The following is a 14,097-nucleotide window of genomic DNA, read 5'->3' on the forward strand; positions in this document are numbered from 1 at the left end:
AGTTAATGGCAAGAAAGGTGGACTTCTCCTCTCCTTGCCAATAATAAAAAATATAGAAATATTAGAGACAATATACTGCCGTGGCCCTCGTCATTCCAGCTTGACAGACGAAAGAGGTTATTTTAACCAGATTAAGGATTGGGCACACTCATTTAACCCATCAGTTGATTTTAGAAGGAAGCAGCCCTCCAGAATGTGCTTATTTGACGAGACACTAACAGTGGAGCACATTCTGGTGGTCTGCCCTAGGTATTTTAACCAAAGAGAGAGATATTTCCAGGGTAAATCCCTCACGGATATTTTGGGAGGTGAAGCAGATATTTCTTCCATCATCTCTATTTTTAAAGTGTATACAAATTTTTATTGACATTTAATTTTTTTTAATATATATATATATATATATATATATATATATATATATATATATATATATATATATATATATATATATATATATATATGATATATATATATGACATCATACAGATTTTTAATAAGATTAATTTTTTTAATATACACATCTTATCATTCATTATACTTCATACCTTCTGTTTATTTATTGGTCATATCGCTTCATTTTATTTATTAATCATTTCCTTAACTAAATCATTAATTCATTTACCGTAATATAATTCATTTACTCTTCATTACGGCGCTGAATGGCCTCCTTGGCCCCAGTGCCTGGGCTTTTGCCATAAATATCATACATCCAGCCATCCAATATTGCTCGCATGGGAAAGATGATGAACATTCACCAACTTTGGAATATTTCTCCTTGAAATTTGGGACTTTTTTGTTTCTTTCCATTTTCAAACTGTTCACTGTGAATTTCCCAACAACCACACAAACAGTGATGCAGTTATAAGATGTAAAAATGGTGCCACAACAACAAAATACAGAAGCACTCAAGGGGGATGTGACACCAATCTTAACACAATAATGCACTCTTTGGTCTGGGAAATGTAGGGCATGTCCCAGGCCCTAAGCCCTAAGGTATGCCCACCATACACTACGAAAACTTCGAGCATATCATGACGTCACTTACAAATTCTTTTTGATATGCTAATTTTGAATTCATGGCAAATTTATAAAAAAAAAAAAAATACCTTGTGTTAGTGTATAGTCTCAAAGCTTTCTGAGACTGGGAAAAATTTGACGTGAAAAACCACCAAAAAGCCCTCAGGGGAGTAAATAAGCGTTTCTGGAGTTGACAAACCAGTGAACTGCAAAACTTGAATCGATTATAAAGGAATGTATACAGGAGAAACTGTCAAGCTGTATTGTATCAGAAATTTCCTTATGCAATAGTCACAGAATGTACAAATGGAGGGGTGGCAACCACTGGGGCAGTATTTTAAGATTTTAGTTGTATTTCATGTAGGCTCACAGTAATTTTTTTTTATCTTAGATAAGAAAACTAAACACCACAATTATAGATATTAGAAATATGGAATAACATTGGTCAAAACACAGCATGACCATGACATACCAAATGGAAAAAATAGAATAAAGTGAAGATAAATACCACACAATACAGATATTGCAAATGGGGGAAAACATTTTAATCTTCAAAACCTCTTTTAAAAGGATATTCTTGGTGTAGCACAAATAACTAGTAAGCCCTGTTAACTCACAGCAGTTTCACTTTTGTCAGTCAGATTACAATGTCCTCTTAAGTTAAAGTCTGGTTTTTTTGAGGATGGCAGAAATACCAGTAATACTGATATGCAACATTTAAATTACTCTTCTACAGCAATCTTCCGATACCTGAATGAATCATTTTGACTTTGTATTATTTTTTTTGCTTTTTTTACTTTTTATTTTTTCTTTTAACTATGAAAGATTTATGCACTTCATTCACAGGTCAATACAGAAGCAAAGATAACTTTCCCCTGTGCTTTGGATAGGCTGATGAAAAAGCTAACCTGTGGCCTGTAGGAAGCAGGGTAAATTTCCCGACCCTTTCCAGATGTGGAAGTTGGCAATCCTCAGCAGTAACAAGGGGCAAAGCCCAGTGTAGTCATGAAGTTCATGACAGTTACATACTTTCCTTCAAGACTAACACCCTCCCCCATCTTTTCTCACAGACTAATACAATTTCCTTGTTATTCTTCAGGATTGTCTAAATGTCACTGTGTCAGCAGTGACGTGGACATTGCTGTTGAAGTGCTCGTTGGTAGTCATAGTTACTGCTTTCCAGGTTCTTCAGTAGTGTTTCTAGCAGAAAACTACTGGAGATCAGTCAATTGTTCTCCCTCCTCTGAAGTTTCACATGTCAACTTACTTGACACTAGAAACCCACATGATGTGTTGGCTTCTCTCAGAGGTCGACTTTCTGCTTTCAATAGATCTGAGGGATGTGTATTTCCATGTAATCAACCAAGGGGGCTTGTGAAAGTAGATCTGCAGCCGACTGTATATTATTCGAAGCTCCACTGTGTGCAGGGGGTGTGAGTTTGGGACATTAACTCAAGATCCGTTACAGGATCTTGACGTTTGATTAACCCGAGCTCCCTGTGAGATGCAGTCTTCCAAGAATGGGATGGACTTTGATCCTTTTGTTGTAGCTGGGGATTATGATAAATAGGGAGAAGTCCAGTCTGTTACCTAAACGGCAGCACAGGACGACCACCTTTTCCTGAAGGTAATCCATATAGAAGAATAAAGATTTGTATAAGTGTCCTTGTAGGAACAGTTGCTAAATTGAAGCTACAGTAAGGCTTTGATTTTGTACCACCCATTCATATTCGTATTTCTACTTTTAAAGATTTGAGATCATCTTTTCTGCCTATCATGGGAAATTTGAGATCATCTTTCTGCCTATCATGGGAAATTTGAGATCATCTTTCTGCTCATCATTGGGAAATATGAAGACGTTACAGCATAGTCAATTTGGAATGAGTAAAGACAGTAGATTTTATCTTAACCTTTTATTGTATTACAATATAACTGCATTATAACAATTCTAGGAAACCTCACCCTAATAAAAATATGTAATGTTTAAAAATTACAGGTACACTGTTAAGCTTTTACTTAATATGCTCCTTGAGAAAGAGAACAGATTACCTCAATAAAAGCATGTCTTATGTTATCACTGAGGTAACTTTGCCTAAGTACAGTCGTCAGTTAATTCTAACAATTTTCTGCATTTATGAATCTCAAAGTACCATCGTCTGGGTAAATGAGTGGTTATTTCGGTCAAGTTCCACATTCGGGTAAATTTGTGAAGGTACTGTGTAATGCTTGTACTCGGTAACCTTTTGTTGTGCTATTTAATGCTACGGATTTTAATATTCATGTAAGGCACAAGCAAAAGTTGCTTAAATCTTTTAAATACACTCAATTTATCCACCATATAATATTCAAAATAATGGAAAGTACACTCCATTTTGTAGACATGGGTATATTAACATTCAGCTTCAAATATATAGTGAGCTCTCTTATAACACTGAACTTCATTACATTAGCTATTTGTTATTTTTTCATTAACCGAGTCTTGAAGTAGTCACTCACAAACGCTTGCAACTTATCTTTCAGTTGTTTTAATGCTTCGTGTTTCTCCCTCAGTTGTAGATTTCTATTTTCAAGCTCCTCCATTTGTGCCTCCGTCTCTTTTATGGTTGCTTTTCTTTTCAACCTGCATCGCTTAGATGCCTCATTATTCAATATTCTGATTCTGTGGTATTTCTGCTCCTCTGTCAGTTCCTCCACAGAACCTCTTGGTCTTCTTTTAGCAGAAATATTACTGCTGCCTGCTGCATCTACATCTACATCTACATTTTTAATGTCAATATCACTTGTGTCAGTCCAAAGCTGGCTTTCTTGGTCAGCAAAACTCTCATTTGATGCTGAATCTGTGAAGTCTTCATCAGTATAGAGTTCTCTGAATCGCAGTGGTTTCCTTGATGCTCTCCTCTGTCTTTTGGCTGGATATATTTCTGGAGTTGTGTCTTCTTGAGGCTGCCGCTTCTTTACTGGAGTTTTAGGTACAGCACCAGTAGAGGATGTATTTACAATAAATGGCGTTTTAAAATCGGTTTCGTCATGAAGGGTAGCTGATGAAGATGGGTGTATAGTGACAGGAGTCGAAAGGAAATCCTGGGTTAATATGAATGCGCTTGGCTCTGCTACTTCGGTTGGAAGGCTGACTGGTTTTAGGTCGACTGTATTTGGCTGGACAACTTGGGGGGCAATGTTTGTTTGGTTCACGAGTAGCCTACTTGGCTGGACAACATCACTGTTGGGCATCAGTGAGTTAGGGTGAACCTTTGAAAAGTTATCATTACATGTATCCTGTAAATAAGGAAATATTAACATAAGTGAAGTTCAGCAGGTTGTATGAAAAGTAAAAAAAAGCATGAAATAAATAAAATGTCTTTCATAATTCGTTGTCAGATTTTAAAGGAATAAAGCAACACTCTAGCCTACATTTAGCTGGTTACCCTTACATATCAAATATAATCCCTCAAATTTCGTAGTCAGCCTTACATACTGAATCTGGATCTCAAAACTTCCCCCTCAAAATTTGTTAGAAAGCCCTTATCATATTTCCATTGAAGATGCTAGACAATATTCATTTATACATTTATCATATTTCCATTGAAGATGCTAGACAATATTCATTTATACATATCTATCAATAGGAATACATTTTTGTAGAATATTGCATATATTCATAAATGACAAGCTCTCATTAATTAAAAAAAGGCTCTTGAAACTATCTTACCTCACAAACAAAGGATTCCAGTTCATCATCAAGTAGCCCAGACTGTTCCAGTGATTCTGATAGAAGATCACTGTTGAAGCCCTGTTGCCCCAAATACATATCCAGTTCTGTTGTGCACACATTACTTGATTGAATGGGACTGGATTCAATGGCTTGCTCTTCGGGGAAAAGACTTTCCATTTGTTCCAACAAATTTTTTGGAATGCTAAATTCTAAGTCACCTTCACTGATTGAAAGCTGTGGTGGATTGTTGTGAGTGTCCAGCATCTCCAACTGAGCAGGTTGGGCACAACCCCCCACTGGAATAAGGGTTTCCTGCATACAGTAATCCAGTTCTTGTATAGGATTTGTGGCACAACCCTCCACTGGAATAAGGGTTTCCTGCATACAATAATCCAGTTCTTGTATAGGATTTGTGAAAATACAGTCATTGTATGTAGTGACATCACTGCTAACATTCAGTGTGCTTGCTGGCTCTTGGTATTCTTCCAAATTAATTCTTTGTTCATGCTGGTCAGCACGAAGATCATCTTGAGAACTAGGGCTCAGTGCTTGAAGAAGATCTCTTGAACCTGGACTCATGTCAAATAATGCGTAGGCTGCACCAGTTGTAGGGCCCTCTACAAGTAAGCTATCATCATCCTGGCTACAGACAACACCAACAGTTGGTTCCAGTGTAGCTGGAGAGCTCTCAACATTCACGTTGCCTCTGTTATAACTGCTAGTGGGTTTGCCACCTTGAAAGTCGAAGTCCTCAAACTCTGTAAAATAAATAATTTGCTGTATAATGTGATCATGGTTCACAACCCAATAATAATTTCTTTTTTACTTAATTTCTTTTTTACTTAAGAGAAAAGAAATATTTAAGTCACTACCCAGTAAGTCAGTCAGAATGTTTTGGGGGAAAAAATCATCAGCTATTCAAAGGCTTAACACTGAGTACTCTCTGAAAAAGTATCAAATACAGATATACTACTGAAAATCGTTACTGAACAAGAAGTCTTTGAAAAGTACTGTATTAAGTACAGAATGAATGAATGATTTCAAGATATCAGGCGTCGTGACTTCTAGTACCATGTATAGATGGAATACTGAAACTTGTTACTGAACAAGAAGAGTCTTTGAAAAGTAATGTGTCAAGTACAGAATGAATGAATGATTTCAAGATATCAGGCGTCGTGACTTCTAGTATCAAGTACAGATATAATACTGAAACAAGAAAACTATCTAGACACTCAAGGATTATGTTTTGTTTGTACTTTAAAACGTTCAAAATTTTGATTTGAAAAAAAAGTAACTAATTTGTATTACTTACTTATATCTGGTGTATTCAGTTCTGACATGTGATCTGTACCAGCGAGTATCGAATCCATCACCAAAGAAAGCTGATTCTCCTTCAAAACACTGCTTTCTTGATGATGAATCTGAAAAGAAATAATTTTACACTTAGCAATTCACAACTACATATTTAACCATATTTTACATTCAGGATTATACATATTTAGATCATCTTTGCTGCTATTAATAATTACTTCATCTTAAAAAAGGGGCACTTAATGCATGTAATGGAAATGCTGGCAATGCAATAAAGTGCGGACTTTACTTTTCTTATACAAATAACAATAAGCACCCTAACTGAAACGAATTTTTTTCTTTTTCAACACAAAAATTATAAAATACTGGACAACTGATGTATTATCATTTCATTAATATCCTTGATAAATATAATTTTAAGTTCATGCTTAAAAGAAAAAAAACTTTTCCCCTTGCTGTGAATGGCAGTAATTACCAATTTGCAAGTAGTGCCCCAAAAGGTTTTAGATGTAATCCCAAGTTTTTACAGTTTTACCTTCTTGGGAGATGTGTGTCTGCTCCAAGTTCCACTTTGGTTCGTGATGTTTTTCCTGGTCATAGAGGGTGCAGGAAATTGCTCTCTTGTCTCGAGGGCCCCTGTCCTCATTCTGCAACTGCGGGGTTTTCCCCTCGGCTGGTTTGCTGCTGATGCGGGTAGCGAAGACCATTGTGGAACCTTAAAGGGAAGTAGATGAGGCAGATTAGTAAAGAACGTGCGCTCAGGAGACTCGTCTTACATAAACCTTTAAAATCCCTGACTTCACCTCTTTATTCAACTGCCTTTACTCAGATTTACCTCGCAAGGATGCTGTGGCACAAGGGTGCTTGACCTATGTGAAAATAACAGCTTCTGTAATGGGTTATAAACTGTAAAGAGCTTGCTGGTATTCTTAATCATACTCAACAGTGGCACTTAAATTAACATTGCACAACACTGAGCACGCTTCTTTGTCATTGCTCTGTCTTGTGCAAAGAAACTTGACTTATAAACCATTTCATCTTTACCAAAATCCTCAGCTCTCCTGTTTCTGACTCCATATCCTTTTTGTAGTAGTAGTAATTCTTTGGGCCTCTTTCAGTGTTTGGATGCTGGCTTCAGAAGGCTGGACTTTAAATCTGGATATTTCGAGTAGCAGTTAGTCTTAGGCCTTAGAAATATGAAGAGTTGGCTGAAGGATGTGAATGTGGGATGCTTTCACACATCCTGTTAGATTTTCCTTTTTATGGTAAAAAAAACTTGCACTGATCACAATGTCGAGCTTTCGCTGTAATTTCCAGAATGTTTAAATTGACAGGCAATCTTTTCTGATTCACTGGTCTTAATAAGCTGTCAGTTTGTGAAGTTGCCTTATCAGGGTGTCCATGAAGATTTCTTTATCCAGTTCTATTTAGATTGTCTTATCCAGTTATGAAGTTCATAGATCTTTCTCTTCAGTTATGAAGACTGAAGTACGTTACTGTATGGCTCAAGATGAAATGTGTCCCTCGACGTTTGACTGTAAACAACAAGCAGTCGATGGGTGGGAGCAAATGTAGTAAAGTGTGGGCAGGTCTCCAGGTGACTTAACCTCCTCCAGCAACTACTTGTGGAGACAGGTTCCTGACGTCACCAATGGATGCCTGCTGCCGCCACAAGACCTGAAGTCACATACTCATAACTATTAAGACAACTTCATAGGCAACAAAACGGAAACATCATCATGATGTTCAGTTTTCCATTCACAAGTCATATCATTTTTAGCAATGTAAGTTTAATTATACTGTAGCAGAAAAAAACCAAGAGAGGGCTGGTTTCTACTGTTGCAAGGAATTACCATTAATGCACTATTAATTATATCTTGTTTCTATTGGGAAAGAGTTCTAATGTCATTGAACAATTTTGGTTAATATAACTGAAAATGTCGTTTGGCACATGTAAAAAATATGGAAATGACCAAACCCAGGAGCTGCTACGATGGCCCAGTACATACAACAACCAATGTGTAAGTGACTATCACATTAATAAAGGGAAAGACTACTTATCCACTATAATGGCTGTACATCATGCTTCTACCTTTTTGTGAAAAGTGCAGCAGTCAACAGAAAGTGTGTCTGTCAAAAGGCTCCTTGATAAATCCCTGGCATTAACCGCTATTCTCTCATCCCCGTTGTCAAATTACGATGCCTATTGGCACGATTCCCACCATTTTGACACTGAAGTCCTGACTGTGTAGCTGAACTCACATGCAAAGGCATATTTGTACAGTGACATCTGTCTTCTTCTCAAGGTTCACAAGACATCAAGTAGAGTAGATAAAGGGACGTTAATGTAAAGGAGGTAGGGTTGTGGTTTCACTAATACTGGGCTATGTTCGCGTGTCTCATTTACATGACCTTGGATACTTTTCCTGCTTAAATCGAAAGTTGTGAAAATGTGTTCTTCATCGAATGTGTTCATTATATTCTTCGTGCTAACCTGTTAGCACGTGGTTGCAGATACTCGCCTATATGGTGGTTATTCCAAGATAGAATATTGACTAACGATGATGGATTTTTCAACTAAATGTTGCATATAAAGTGGAGGTGTATGTATGTTTGTACGTATGTACTAAAATATGCGGTCGTGCGTTCGTTTTATGATTTTAAAAGAGATGTCTGGTCACATGAATTCAGAAAATACCGACTGAAAATAAAAAGGAACAACAGGAGGGTTACTTACTGGATCACACAAAGAAGGCTTTAAATCAATCTTGAAGGTGTTGGACACTTGAGAGAGGGAAAGCCTCACTGTAGGGCCTGCAATGAAAATGAAAACAAGATTAGCAACAGGAACATCATCTCAGATACGGTATCTGAAGAGGAAAACTGCAGTGATGAGCACAACTTTCACCTACTTCCACTAACGCTGATCGGTTGAAGCTTTTGCTGGTTCAGTTCTAACAAGATAGCTCTACAGGATTATATGATATGCTGTTCACTGTATATATCTGCCTTTCAGATCGTGAGAGAGAGAGAGAGAGAGAGAGAGAGAGAGAGAGAGAGAGAGAGAGAGAGAGAGAGAGAGAGAGAGATGAATAGTTTGTATTGTTTTACGCACAGTTTGCAAAGTGTTTATACGTTTCTTGAATGAAATGTGACTTTTCTTTCACGAAAGAACTCAAGACAAAAAATAAAACGACACTATGATTAAGTCCATCATATCACCCTACGGCAAGAGTAACTTTAGGGAAGTTTTCATCTTGGGTATGCTTTGATCCGTGAAATGAATGCAGTAGCCTCCGAAAAAAAAAATTATATATATATATATATATATATATATATATATATATATATATATATATATATATATAAAAACAAACTTTGTAGGTTGCCACACCACTTCGTAATTAACACACCACGAAATCCACACATACTTAGAAATACACTGTGTTAGGGCTAATCTTCAAGCGTTTGTTGAAATGAGTGTCAACATTTTCACTTGTCATAGAGTCACGTTGTAAAAAATAATACTTTCGCTATTAATTACCTTCCCAGACGTACTAAATGTACGTTTAGAGCGCTGTATAGGGCACAGGTGTTCCGGGATATACCGGGAAATTATCGATATCCCGCTGTGTTTCAAAACCTGGAATTTGACAACTGCAGCGTATACACCAGTTATACGTTTCCGCTTAGATGTTCTTCGATCTGACACTAGAGATTGACTGGGGAGCCGCGCTAGAGCTGCTCGTATTTATGCCTTTCCCGTAGAGTGACGTCATTTTCAACCAATCAACGTATTGTGGGTGGGACGGATGAAAGGTGCCAATGTGCGATGAATCGTGCCTCCTTTCTTCATAATCTTTTACTAATCTGCCTGAAATCATATAATAGTAAAACATATGTATTAGACGTCATTTTCCCATCGCAAAGTGATATACTTAACATTGGAAATAGCCCCGGTGCCTCTTGTCAGGGGGGGTGAAATGGCTGAAAACTTAATACAGGATTGAACTTGTAAACGGACTGCCAAGTATTGACAGGACAACAATCTTATTGGGTTATTCTTGTGTACCATAAGGTGAAAGTAGCAAAATCTGCTTTTCTTGGTAAACTTCAGTCACAAATTTACCGATTTATATGAAAAGCAGTATAGTCTTCGTTATATTGAAAATTCAAATGACCAAAATCATGAAGCTCGGTCAAATTTTCCTATTGTTCGTTACAAACGTATAAGTTGATGATGAACATGGATAAAAATGTTGTCAAAGTATGCTAATCGTAAGGTTTGGATTATGTTATTATAAAGAGACAAAACAGTAATCTAGAAAAGTGAAGAGAAATAGGGGAAAGATACGTATTTAGAAGTCAATGGCAACGTTTCCAGGAATTCCCCACTTCGTCCTCGGTAGGTTGCACCACTTGACGACACCGCTCCCAGTCTCGGCTTCTGAGCCGAGCGGCGAACGCAGATCCCATTAAAAATGTTACGGAACGTAGTCAATGCTTTTGGCTACTACTCTTGTTATTACAAGTTACAGTAAGTTCTGCTGGGTGGCTTTCTTCTTCCTTGGATGTGGAAGTAAAAAAAAGCAACGTATTATGACAAAGACATGTACAGTAATGATGCTTTTAACCAGTTTTTTGATCGCCTCAGCTTTCTAAAAGTCGGATCTACCGGAATATTCAAATGTTGAAAATACATTCAATGTTTTTAGCTCACTTTACTTTAGAGATTACTGCTTACTGTCTAAATCTAGCAGCAATGCTATGGATAGTTCAACCTTAATTCAGTAGAGAATTTTGTATTCCATACTATCCATTCATGTTTTAACAAAAACATACACATGTGCACACACACACACACACACACACACACACACACACATATATATATATATATATATATATATATATATATATATATATATATATATATATATATATATATATATATATATATATATATATATATATATATATATATATATATATATAATGTGTGTGTGTGTATGTGTGTGTGTATATATAATGTATATATAATGAAAGAGAGAAGACTGTTATGATTTTGCTTGTCGGGTTCTCTCCCGCATTTACAGTAAACGTAAAATCTTTTTTAGTAGTAACCTGGAAAAACGTTCTTTGGTCAGCTTTCATCTGTTATTATTTATCATTCTGTGTATGTTCACTATTATTTAATCGCTTTTGGCCTTGGTCATAAAGGGTGTGATGTGGGAGGAGCTTGCTTTGCAAGTCCATAGCCCTGACGTCTCATGTGACAAAACAGAATGTTCCAAAACACATTACACATTTGCAGGACAAAGCTTCCAGCACATTATTGACAGGAACCTAACAATGACAGATTCTGCAGATATTTTTTATGTTTCAAATTACGATGGTATGTATTCTGATACTGATGAATGCTTAACAGTATTACTCATTTCGAATTTATGAATGAATACCCGAGGGTCAAGTGACAGTTGTCAGAAGAACACAAAAATGAGATTTCTGGATGGTGTAATGGTCGCTTGCGAATATATTTTTGAGAATTTGTGCCATTGAGCTCTTAAAGAATTTTTTAACCATGATGACCACTTTTCGGTTTTTGCCAGTCATTTATCAGGGAACCAGCCTTAATTTTGGTGCAACCTGCGGAGGCAACGTGTTTGAACGCCACTGTTGGACATCTTCAGCAAACATTACATTTTGATAATCAGCAACCAGCTACCTATTTTGTGACAGTTTATGATGAAAAGCCTCGTAAAATTCCTATCAGTTTGGCAAAATGGAAATCATCATATCAGCGGTACTGAAGTTAAACTTAGGATGATTAGAATTCTAATATTGAAATATGGTGTTGCAATTCTTTATAAATGACTGAAAGAGGACAGGATTTAGGAATGATTTGCGATGTACACCAGTCGTAGACTGTGTTTCAGAAGCTTCAAGCAAACATTTGCCTCAATGATGTATTGAAAACGATGATTGTGTAATAATGCATCGACAGCCCTCCATCATTGTTGCCTTGGGATTGGGATGCTCGCTCAGAGAGCGCCGAAGCAGAGGAGACAACAAAGCCCAAAGACTGTGTACCCTATGATGAGCTCAGGGAAAAAGCCCAAAGACTGTGTACCCTATGATGAGCTCAGGGAAAAAACCCAAAGACTGTGTACCCTATGATGAGCTCAAGGAAAAAGCCCAAAGACTGTGTACCCTATGATGAGCTCAAGGAAAAGATGCGGAGAAGGCAGCAAAGCCCAAAGACTGTGTACCCTATGATGAGCTCAAGGAAAAAGCCCAAAGACTGTGTACCCTATGATGAGCTCAAGGAAAAAGCCCAAAGACTGTGTACCCTATGATGAGCTCAGGGAAAAAGCCCAAAGACTTTGTACCCTATGATGAGCTCAAGGAAAAGATGCGGAGAAGGCAGCAAAGCCCAAAGACTGTGTACCCTATGATGAGCTCAAGGAAAAAGCCCAAAGACTGTGTACCCTATGATGAGCTCAAGGAAAAAGCCCAAAGACTGTGTACCCTATGATGAGCTCAAGGAAAAAGCCCAAAGACTGTGTACCCTATGATGAGCTCAAGGAAAAAGCCCAAAGACTGCGTACCCTATGATGAGCTCAAGGAAAAGATGCCCTATGATGAGCTCAAGGAAAAGAAAGACTGTGTACAAAGCCAAAGAAAAGCAAAGACTGTGTACCCTATGATGAGCTCAAGGAAAAATCCCAAAGATTTTGTACCCTATGATGAGCTCAAGCTCAGGGAAAAATGATGAGCTCAAAGATGGGAAAAGCCCAAAGACTTTGTACCCTATGATGAGCTCAAGGAAAAGATGCGGAGAAGGCAGCAAAGCCCAAAGACTGTGTACCCTATGATGAGCTCAAGGAAAAAGCCCAAAGACTGTGATGAGCTCAACCCCCAAAGACTATGATGAGCTCAAGGAAAAGATGCGGAGAAGGCAGCAAAGCCCAAAGACTGTGTACCCTATGATGAGCTCAAGGAAAAAGCCCAAAGACTGTGTACCCTATGATGAGCTCAAGGAAAAAGCCCAAAGACTGTGTACCCTATGATGAGCTCAAGGAAAAGATGCGGAGAAGGCAGCAAAGCCCAAAGACTGTGTACCCTAGCCCAAAGACCCAAAGATGAGCTCAAGGAAAAAGCCCTGTGTAAAGACTGTGTGTACCCTGATGATGAGCTCAAGGAAAATGATCAAGGAAAAGATGCGGAGAAGGCAGCAAAGCCCAAAGACTGTGTACCCTATGATGAGCTCAAGGAAATGCGGAGAAGGTAGCAGACCCTGATGAGCTCAAGGAAAAAGCCCAAAGAAAGGATGAGCGCTATGATGAAAGCTCAAAAAAAAGCCCAAAGACTGACTGTGTACCCTATGATGAGCTCAAGGAAAAAGCCCAAAGACTGTGTACCCTATGATGATGAGCTCAAGAAGGAAAAAGCCCAAAGAAAGACTGTGTACCTTATGATGAGCTCAAAGCCAAAGAAAGGAAAAGATGCGGAGAAGGCAGCAAAGCCCAAAGCTGCTCAAAAAGCCCAAAGACTGTGTACCCTATGATGAGCTGAAGGAAAAAGCCCAAAGACTGTGTACCCTATGATGAGCTCAAGGAAAAAGCCCAAAGACTGTGTACCCTATGATGAGCTCAAGGAAAAAGCCCAAAGACTGTGTATGATGAGCTGAAAAGATGTGGAGAAGGCTCCCAAAGACTCAAGGATGAGCTCAAAAAAAGCCCAAAGACTTTGTACCCTATGATGAGCTCAAGGAAAAGATCAAGGCAGCAAAGCCCAAAGACTGATGATGAGCTCAAGGAAAAAAGCCCAAAGACTGTGTACCTATGATGAGAAGGCAAAGATGAAGCCCAAAGACTGTGTCACCCTATGATGAGCTCAGGAAAAAAAGCCCAAAGACTGTGTACTCAAGGAAAAAGCTATGATGAGCTCAAGGAAAAGATGCGGAGAGATGAGCTCAGGGAAAAGCCCAAAGACTTTGTACCCTATGAAGCTCAAGGAAAGATGGAGAAGGCCAAAGACTGTGTACCCTATGATGA

General features: G+C 38.0%; 1 protein-coding gene across 3 annotated transcripts; it reads right to left on the reverse strand.

The window, feature by feature from the left end:
* Positions 1-2,915: 2,915 nt before the first annotated feature.
* On the reverse strand, positions 2,916-10,362 carry LOC136827887 (uncharacterized). Of its 3 annotated transcripts, none has more exons than XM_067085356.1 (6): positions 9,585-10,362; positions 8,778-8,854; positions 6,576-6,755; positions 6,042-6,150; positions 4,727-5,487; positions 2,916-4,293 (listed from the first exon to the last, which is right to left on the reverse strand). In XM_067085356.1, exons 3-6 carry the CDS (start codon positions 6,684-6,686, stop codon positions 3,475-3,477), a joined length of 1,800 nt encoding a protein of 599 aa, XP_066941457.1. In that variant the 5' UTR covers positions 6,687-6,755; positions 8,778-8,854; positions 9,585-10,362; the 3' UTR covers positions 2,916-3,474. The 3 variants fall into 3 exon arrangements, with proteins under 3 accessions (XP_066941457.1, XP_066941458.1, XP_066941459.1); XM_067085357.1 differs by having other exon boundaries at positions 6,576-7,717; positions 9,585-9,768; XM_067085358.1 differs by lacking the exon at positions 6,576-6,755 and having other exon boundaries at positions 9,585-9,768.
* Positions 10,363-14,097: the final 3,735 nt, after the last annotated feature.

Source organism: Macrobrachium rosenbergii, chromosome 42, assembly GCF_040412425.1.
Source record: "Macrobrachium rosenbergii isolate ZJJX-2024 chromosome 42, ASM4041242v1, whole genome shotgun sequence".
Classification (NCBI taxonomy): Eukaryota; Metazoa; Arthropoda; class Malacostraca; order Decapoda; family Palaemonidae; genus Macrobrachium; species Macrobrachium rosenbergii.